The sequence below is a fragment of the Silene latifolia genome, chromosome 7, assembly GCF_048544455.1.
Source record: "Silene latifolia isolate original U9 population chromosome 7, ASM4854445v1, whole genome shotgun sequence".
Classification (NCBI taxonomy): domain Eukaryota; kingdom Viridiplantae; phylum Streptophyta; class Magnoliopsida; order Caryophyllales; family Caryophyllaceae; genus Silene; species Silene latifolia.
In genome coordinates, this window is record NC_133532.1 from 102143695 (window position 1) to 102152642 (window position 8948).

The 8948-nt window shown below is 36.6% G+C and overlaps 2 protein-coding genes across 2 annotated transcripts; one reads left to right on the top strand and one right to left on the bottom strand.

The window, feature by feature from the left end:
* Positions 1–2292: 2292 nt before the first annotated feature.
* On the top strand, positions 2293–4917 carry LOC141591198 (putative cysteine protease RD19D). The gene is made up of 4 exons (XM_074411573.1): positions 2293–2836; positions 3780–3899; positions 4014–4254; positions 4385–4917. Exons 1-4 carry the CDS (start codon positions 2369–2371, stop codon positions 4663–4665), a joined length of 1110 nt encoding a protein of 369 aa, XP_074267674.1. The 5' UTR covers positions 2293–2368; the 3' UTR covers positions 4666–4917.
* Positions 4918–5699: 782 nt separating this feature from the next.
* LOC141591199 (DNA repair protein XRCC3 homolog) lies at positions 5700–7345 on the bottom strand. The gene has a single exon (XM_074411574.1). It carries the CDS (start codon positions 7183–7185, stop codon positions 6256–6258), a length of 930 nt encoding a protein of 309 aa, XP_074267675.1. The 5' UTR covers positions 7186–7345; the 3' UTR covers positions 5700–6255.
* Positions 7346–8948: the final 1603 nt, after the last annotated feature.

Below are 8948 nucleotides of genomic sequence, written 5' to 3' on the forward strand. Positions count from 1 at the left end.
CTTTATGAGATGATGGTAACAAAGCCTTACCAATAAACTCTAGAAAATTACGGATACAAAAAACGTGAGTACCTCCTTAGGTATGTCAATCTTTGTAGAGTATTGCTATATTGCACTGCACAAAAGAAAAAAAACACATTCATATGTTTAGAAACTAAGAGCAAAAGAAAATACATTAAAAAATTTAGATCACGAATAAATTTGCATTCTGAAGAAAAGTATAATCACAAAAGAAAAGCAGAAACTTTAAAGTATCATATTTGGAATCTTAGCCCTAAATCAATATATATTTATATACAAAGAGTTTGAGTCCTCTTCTTACTAAAACTAATTACGGTTAGTTATAATTAATGTACACAAATCCAAATCAAATACGTAGCATTAGCAAAATTTGATCACATTGTTTTGACAAATTTTATCTCTACAAAATACCGGACACCATATATTATATTAGTGTATTTATTTATTATATTAAGTATTTCACCGAAGCTGGAGACTCTGTAATCGCTCGAAAAAAGCTTCCTTTGATAATATAGATAGATAGATAGATAGATAGATAGATAGATAGATAGATAGATATTGATGGATTGATTGATTAAATAACATTTTGCGTTATAAATATTTCTAAAATAAATATTTTTTACAAAGTTGGTTTTCTATTATTATTTTAGTAAACAATAATTGATAAATTATTAGATCCACTTCTATTAGTATTATTTTTATCATAAATTATTAGACCTACTCTTATTAGGATTATTTTCTCATATTATTAGATCGACTTAGATTAGGGTATTTTCTCATAAATTATTAGGAGGAAAAGATAGATCTACACTTATTAAGATAATAATAATAATTTTATATAAAAATTATTTTATATATAGGAATTCTAAATAAGTTGGACTCTCTAATATCGCTCGAAAAGTTCCTACTTTATAAATATGCAGTCCGTCTCATTGACGACGGTCACTATCCGTCACAAGCTGAAGACGGATAGTGGCCCTCTCACAAAATGCAAGTGGGAGGGCAAGTGGGGGTATCCATTTCCCCCCACTTGCACTATCCATTTACATTTTGTGAGAGGAACACTATCCGTCTTCAGCTTGTGACGGATAGTGTCCGTCTTCAATGAGAATTTGTGATAAATATGTATGACTATCCCTATATTTAACCTGTTTGTTTTTATAATAATTTAGACATGGGTCCCTACAAATGGTTTAGATTATCCTTGGGAGTTGTATGATATGTTCACTCATTCATGCGCTAGCAATAACATTATTTTTGGCTATTAGGGTTGTTCATCGGTCCGGGATCGGACCGGACTGGACCAAAGTTTGTGGACCGAAAACTAAACAAGGGTAAAATTTTGGACCGTGGACCGGACCATACTTTTATTGGTCCGGTCCGGTCAGGATCAAATAAATACATGGACCGGACCGGACCATATGGACCAAACAATGGATTGGGTTCTTTGTTATATTATTTCTACGATGAATTTAATTTATATTAGGGAGTTAGAGTTTAGTTTGTTAATCCGTATGATAGTAGAATATGTCAAAAAAATACATAACAAAATACTATGGTCATATTAAGAGAAATATTTGTTAATTATACATTTTTAATGATTTTCGTTACATAAATTTGGTCCACAGTCCGGTCCGCAGTCCATTCGATTTGGTCCAGGACCGGACCAAAGACCAAACTAACGTAAATAGGTGGACCGTGGACTGAACCAAATAAAGTATGGTCCGATTTAGTCCGGACCAAATTACGCGGTCCGGTCCAATCCGGTCCGGTCATTGGTCCGGACCGTCGAATGAACACCCCTAAATTGCTATGCAATGGCGTTAGAACACCACTATGCGGAAGTTGACTTTTCTCAATAACATGTTCAAGTTGTATCAAAGATTGTCTCCATAAGTGTCCAAAAAATAAATGTATGGAATTGAATGGAATAGAGGAAGTATATATGAATGGGTTTGTTGTTGTAAGGAAAAAAAAAGGAAATTTGGAGCGAAATACGAATGATACATCTCCACAACGGATGAAGTATATGCAAAAAGAGTACAAATTCAACAACCTATTGCCGCCATTTACTTCAAAGTTCAAACAAACAGCACCCTTGACTACTTGAGCACACCACATAAATTGGAGCCACCTTCAACTGTTGACGTTCCACGTGTCAATATAACTAACACTCTCTTAACACGTACTCAACTCCACTTCAGAATTATCCAACACCTGTCTCTTTCCATGTTTCCTCATGCATGAAATAAAAACACGTATATATATACTGTACTCACCTTCTTACTAATACTTGCTAAACCTTCATAATTAGTGTATTAACTAAGCTTGTAATTTAAGTAATAAGATGGTTAAAAATTCACCATCATTTTTAGGCCTTGCCATCTTATTTTTCAGCATAACACTAGTTACCTCACAAAATTACAGTAATAACAACAATATATACCAAGTAACGGAAAACAGGAAGTTGAAAGGAGCATCAGAAAGGAAGTTCGTAAGTTTTATGCAAGAACATGGGAAGAGTTACGGGACGAGGGAGGAGTATGTTGAGAGGTTGGGGATCTTTACGAAGAATTTGGTACGGGCGGCGGAGCATCAGGCGTTGGACCCCTCGGCCAAACATGGGGTTACGCCGTTCATGGATTTGGCTCCGGAGGAGTTTCAGGCTATGTTCACGGGCTTGAATACGGGCCAAGACGGTGGAGACGAGGGGGTTTTGAGATTTGGTGAGGCGGCGGCCAGGTTGGATATTAGAGGGTTACCTGACAGTTTTGATTGGAGGGAGAAAGGGGCTGTTACTGATGTCAAAATGCAGGTTTCATTAATTTTTGTGTCTTTGCATGGCTTACCCCCTCCCTCCTTTTCAATCATTTGTTTACCTAATCTAATGTTTGGGGCGTCACTCAATGTTTATCTTTCTATTTTGATAATAATACTTTAAATGACAATTTGATCCCCACACTCAAATTGGTCCACTTGTCATCTAATAATTGACCATCTTCGCTTTCTTTGGTCTCTTTCTTTGGTCTCTATGCCATAGATCAAATTGGTACACTAGTCATCCAATAATTGACCATCTTCGCTTTCTTTGGTTTATGTGCCATAGACCAAACGTAAGTCTCCCGGACGAAGTGAGTATTTTTTATTTTATTTAAAAAAAAAAAGACATTTAGCTTCTTTTCATTGATAGATGAAAAGGTAATGGTTAAGGCTCAATTATAATATTTATATCCTACTACACACTTATGAACTTGAAGAGTGGTTAGTGTACATGCTCTATACCGTAAATGCCGAAATTCCATTGGGTTGTCACCTTTAAACCGTGACCTTTGAAATTCCATTGGGTTGTCACCTTCGAACCGTGACGCTGGCTCTGATACTAAATGAACCATCTCAACTAAACATTTGAGGCCCAACTATAATATTTATATCCGACTCCCTCCATACCAGACCAATAGTAACATTTACCTAACACGGTATACCACACCAATGGTAACATTCCTTATTTGTACAGCAACATTACCAAGTTATCCTTGTACCCTTGGTATATTTACATAAAATACTATTACATATCCCACCTATTAACCTACAATTAAACCCACAATTACATACCCCACTTATTTTTTTCCCTCTTTACCCCTGTTTTTACCCTCTTTTCTTAAAAACCCCATTTTTTACTATGTTACTATTGGTCTGGTATGGAGGGAGTATTACTTTAGAGGCTACATGTAATTAATTTTGATCATTAATAACATCAGGGGACATGTGGATCTTGTTGGGCTTTTAGCACAACAGGAGCAATGGAAGGAGCTAACTTCATTGCAACAGGAAAGCTCGTAAGCCTTAGCGAACAGCAGCTAGTGGATTGTGATAGTACAGTTAAGTATTATATGCATCAACTCGACCGATTTTGACATTGTCATTAACTCACTATTGCGATTGTTCATTTTTGAATAAATGACTTACATAGTATGTATTCAATTGTGGCACAGTGCGATTTGAAGAAGAAAGAGTGTGATAGTGGTTGTAGTGGGGGGCTCATGACAAATGCATATCGATACTTGATCGAGGCAGGAGGCCTAGAAGACGAGACTGCCTACCCTTATACTGGTAAAAAGGGTGTATGCCAATTTAACCCTGAAAAGGCGGCTGTTAAAGTCGTCAACTTCACGACAATTCCTTTTGAGGAGGACCAAATTGCCGCTCATCTTGTCCATCACGGTCCCCTTGCAAGTAATCCTTGCTACTTTCGTAATTAGTGGCTTGTTCTCAGTCGATTTACTTGGTGCTTTTGTAATTGACACCGCTTTACCATTATTTACGTTTTGTTACATCATGACACCCTTTTTAACCGTCCATGCAGTTGGGCTGAATGCTGTATTCATGCAAACATATATCGGAGGAGTGTCCTGTCCATTAATATGCCCAAAGAAACTGGTCAACCACGGTGTCCTGCTTGTTGGTTATGGAGCAAAAGGCTACTCGATATTAAGACTCGGGAACAAACCATATTGGATAATCAAGAATTCATGGGGCCCGAAATGGGGTGAAAACGGATACTACCGTCTGTGTAGGGGTTACCGTGGTATGTGCGGAATGAACACAATGGTCTCATCTGTTGTCACTCAAGCTTTAGTTTCTTAGCTAATATCGGCGGTGGCGCCTTGACCTCCATCATGCGGACTGTTCTATTGTAGCCTTGTAGGTGGTCCAAGAGAACCTAAGTTATGCAGAAGATGTTGCCCAATGTATGTCATAAACTAGCTTTCAGCTACCAAGATCTGTGTGGTTAAGCAGGACCTATATCATATAGTATTAGCTTTCAGCTACCAAGATCTGTGTGGTTATTAATGTGCTCTTGTAATCTACAGTATTTGATAAAAATAGCTTTTAACTTGGGCAATGTCTTTTCCCTCTTTAGTTTTAGTTCACTTATATTCAGGTCGGCTTCATTATGCTCAGTTTGGTTCCACGGAATTTCATTCAGATTCCTGTGACAATGATCATGAATCATACTGAAGGAGGCTGAACCAAATAGAATGGAGCGGAACTGATTTAAAGTGGAGCTCAAATTAAGCGGAAAAGAACAGAATGGAAGTTAAGATGATAATTAAAAGTCTCAGTTGAGCTCAACTAAAAATCTTATATTCAACAAATTTATAAATATGAGACTACTTCAAAAGCTATATGAAGCATAGGTAAATTTAGTGAGTTCTTTCGAATTTCAATGTAATTAATTTGAGTAGCAGTTTAGAGTCTAGTCTCGGGGGTCTGGCTGCATAAACAAAGATCAAATACATATATTTGTATTTGGATTACCGTGTGATTACGGTGTATTTGGATGACCCATAACATAGCTGACAATCATGTTACTATGGTTAGGTCCTTACTCCCTTCGGGTACATATTGGTTTTTACTAGGTTCTCGAGTTATGTCGAGTTAAATGCTACTGTATCTGGTCGAGCCAACTAAAATGTCAAGAATGAAAAGCTAATTGTGAAGAGTCGATATTAGTTATGTAACGGACATAAATAATTTAACAAGTCACAAAGAATGAAAAGCTAATTGTGAAGTCGTGATGAGGACTCTTTAAGTCTTAACCCATAGTGACATAACACGAGATGTCAACACTAAAACTATCTTTGCAGCTCCCTTTACCAGAAAATCATATCGACACTCTGAATCGACTGAATACATAACTAGTAACTTCCAACATTTCTGTACACTGCAATCAAACATATAGATACACATACACATTGAATCGACTGAGTTCAGGATCAATGAAACTCTTGATTACGGACAAATTAAAGGAGGGGCGGTGGCATTTCATTATATTTCAACCACAATTATAAATACAAAAGCAAAATCACTGACCTCTTTTGTTTCACAGTACTCTAATGAGTGCTTCAGTTCCAAAAATTTCTTATTGCTAAGGATTGTAGTCTCACATGAAAAGGGAAGCAACTAAGTCACATGAACAAGTAGTATGTGTCTGCTCCATTGTACACTAGCAGCAGTACCCGAGTCAACCTATCAAGTACCAACAACCTGCAGCTCATACTCCAGATCTTTAAACTTTATCGAAATACAAAAAGTTTACCTCGGGATCATAATATCTACATGCCCATCCCAAAGAGGGAAAACTTTGCCTGAAACAAGGTATAAAACGACCGAGTTCAGCACTACAGTGCATGTCGCTGCGAAAACAAGTAGCTTTCATCTCTATTGATTCTCCTAAGAAGTAATAGAGTGATTACCACTTTCAATCCCAAAAACCCCTTCTCTGAGAATAGAAAATTCACAAGAAGAAGACGGCAAATGAGGAGCAAAAACAACATGAATGTGCCGTCTACTTCTGACACAAACCGAATATGATCCATCTTCCTCAACCAACCCACTTCTTTCACCTAAAACCTCATCGCTCCTTGATATAAACAACCGTGTATTAACACAATTTGCCCACGCCAATCCCAAAGCAGCACAAACACGTCTTCCAGAAGTATACAAACACCCCAAATTCCCAATTCTCAACCCACTAATCGCATCATTCCCTACATAATCAACCACTTGATTAGTCACTACAACTGCTAACCCAAACTTGTCAGCCAATTCTCTCAACCTCCCTGCGATCTTAAAGAAAAACGACGACCGCCTCTTCAAATCTTTTGGGGTATTCTCGAACTCAGACCTAAATAGTGCAGCAATCGAATCAATAACAATCAACCTAACAGGCCACCTACCCACATTCCTCCTAACAAGGAAAGAATCCAACTTGAGCAAAACGTCGAACAGTTGATCTGCATCATGAACACCTTGGACTAACACATTACTCAATGGATCGTATGATAAATTAACAAAATGGGTATTACTGGATTGAGTAAAGGAACTCGCAAGCTGCCGTAGCCGGCGGTCAGGAAAGGGAAACTCGGTGTAAAGATAGAGGGACGAAGCAGAGAGGCCACCACGAGAGGGAGGAAGTTGTGCGGAGAGAAGGAGTTGAAGACAAAGCTGGGTTTTTCCAGAACCGCTTTCGGCGACGATTTCAGTAATTGAATTGGTGGGAATACCGCCGGCGAGAAAACAATCGAGAATAGGGCAATTGAGGGTGAGTTTCTGGGTTAGAATTGGATTGTTTTGAGGAGTCAACAGAGTTGAAGGTTTCATGGAGGATTACTTGATATACAAGTTAGGAATTGTTGGAGAATGAACGAAAGTGAGGGATTGAATATTTGATTTCTGGGATTTTTTGTTCGTCGATTTTTCAAGTTTCATATTTTGATGAGGATGTGGCGATTTTTTTTCCCGCGTATTTTCGTCTGAGTCACATGGGGTATTTTGGATTTCAAACAGACAAACATCGTTTGATTACATTATTTATTTTTTTTTTTTTTAAAGGTAAGGAAATTTGGTTGGTTTGAATCAACCCATACCATCCTTGCGGATGAGAAAGGTGAACGAAATTCGAAGAATTTCAATTCACCAAGAGTCATAAATAAAGGGTACTAAGAAAGAGACTCTCCATGAGAAAGTACTACACTTGAAACCCAAAAAAACAAAAAAAAAAACAATAAGATCATCGACCACAGGTGGATACAAGAATACCCACAAGTTAGCATAAAAAATCAAAAATTCAGAGGGATTAAAAATAATCATACACATCCAAGAGTAACTTGATGAATGATAAAAGTCAGATCTCCATTGTTTATACGGATCCATTTCCATAAAAATGGCCATATGTACGAGAATACTTGACCATTGTTTACTGTGCTTTTGAGAATATTTGACCCATTGTTTTCTCTGCTTTTGCTGATGTTCAAATTAAAGCTTCATGGAAAGAGATTCAATAATGTGTCAAAAGAGAGAAGCTTATAGAGATCAGATCTCCCAAAGAGAGAATTAAATTTCAGATTTTTGGAAAAAGATTAATGAAAATAAATCTTCCCGAAATACTATTTTGCTAAAAATCAGTCTTATAATACTAGATTCAGAAATTTTTCATTCTAATTTCATGAGTTAAACCTTCGTTCTTAAGTTACTTGATATTCTTCATTTGTACCAATCTGCAAATTGTGCCTTTTGAGTTGTGACTTGTGAGTACGTTCACAAGTAAAGCTCACTTGATCTGGATCGGGTAACTCAATTTGGTCCTGGAAGAAACAACCCAAAGTTCACACCTAATGGCTCGATTTGAGCTTGATTGAAGACGGTTAAATTCGAAAGAGTTTTTTTGTCAAAAACTATCTTATATTTAGGGGTATTTGTAAATAAACTACCTTACATTATTTTTCTTGTTTTAGACTATCTTTTTTCTCATTTTTTGGTCAAAAACTACCTACGCTGAAAATATGGCGAGATTTGGTCGATTTAGTGACATTAACCTATCGTACATGACTTCGTTAACATCAAACAACAATGATCAACTGCGTCCAAACTACAATTTAACTTCAAATAAGCAAAATTAACGAATTTCACATTTCAATAATAACTACAAACATCTACTAAAGTTAAGCGTAAGTACTTCATGACTCTCCAAAAGCGGCCACAGTAAGATTAAAACATAAAAGAGTCCTGTGAAATAAGTTAAAGCCGAAAAACAGACCAAATATGTCTAGACTCTTAACATAGGTAGTTATTGACCAAAAATAAAGAAAACAAAGGTAGTTGAAAACAAAAAAAAATAATATAAGGTAGTATTTTTACAAATATCTCTAAATATAAAGTAGTTTTTAATTTAAAAGAAATGATTATGTCTGATCTTGTATGAGTAGACCTATATTTGAGTCAATGACCCGTTTTGTCAAGTCCACATACTTGAGAGTTTTAGTGTTTTAGTCACTCTGTTTCTTGGAAGTAGGGACACTACAGTTCACTAGCGTTCACATGTCGGATGCAATACATTTCACTAATTGTTTAAAATACTTCCTATA

What these genes read in the sequence shown, in the direction of transcription:
- LOC141591199 (XM_074411574.1), bottom strand. Translation starts at nt 7,185, where the DNA reads ATGAAACCTTCAACTCTGTTGACTCCTCAAAACAATCCAATTCTAACC.
- LOC141591198 (XM_074411573.1), top strand. Translation starts at nt 2,369, where the DNA reads ATGGTTAAAAATTCACCATCATTTTTAGGCCTTGCCATCTTATTTTTC. An exon ending in TTACTGATGTCAAAATGCAG is followed by an intron (nt 2,837 to 3,779) that starts GTTTCATTAATT and finishes TAATAACATCAG; the next exon opens with GGGACATGTGGATCTTGTTG. An exon ending in TAGTGGATTGTGATAGTACA is followed by an intron (nt 3,900 to 4,013) that starts GTTAAGTATTAT and finishes ATTGTGGCACAG; the next exon opens with TGCGATTTGAAGAAGAAAGA.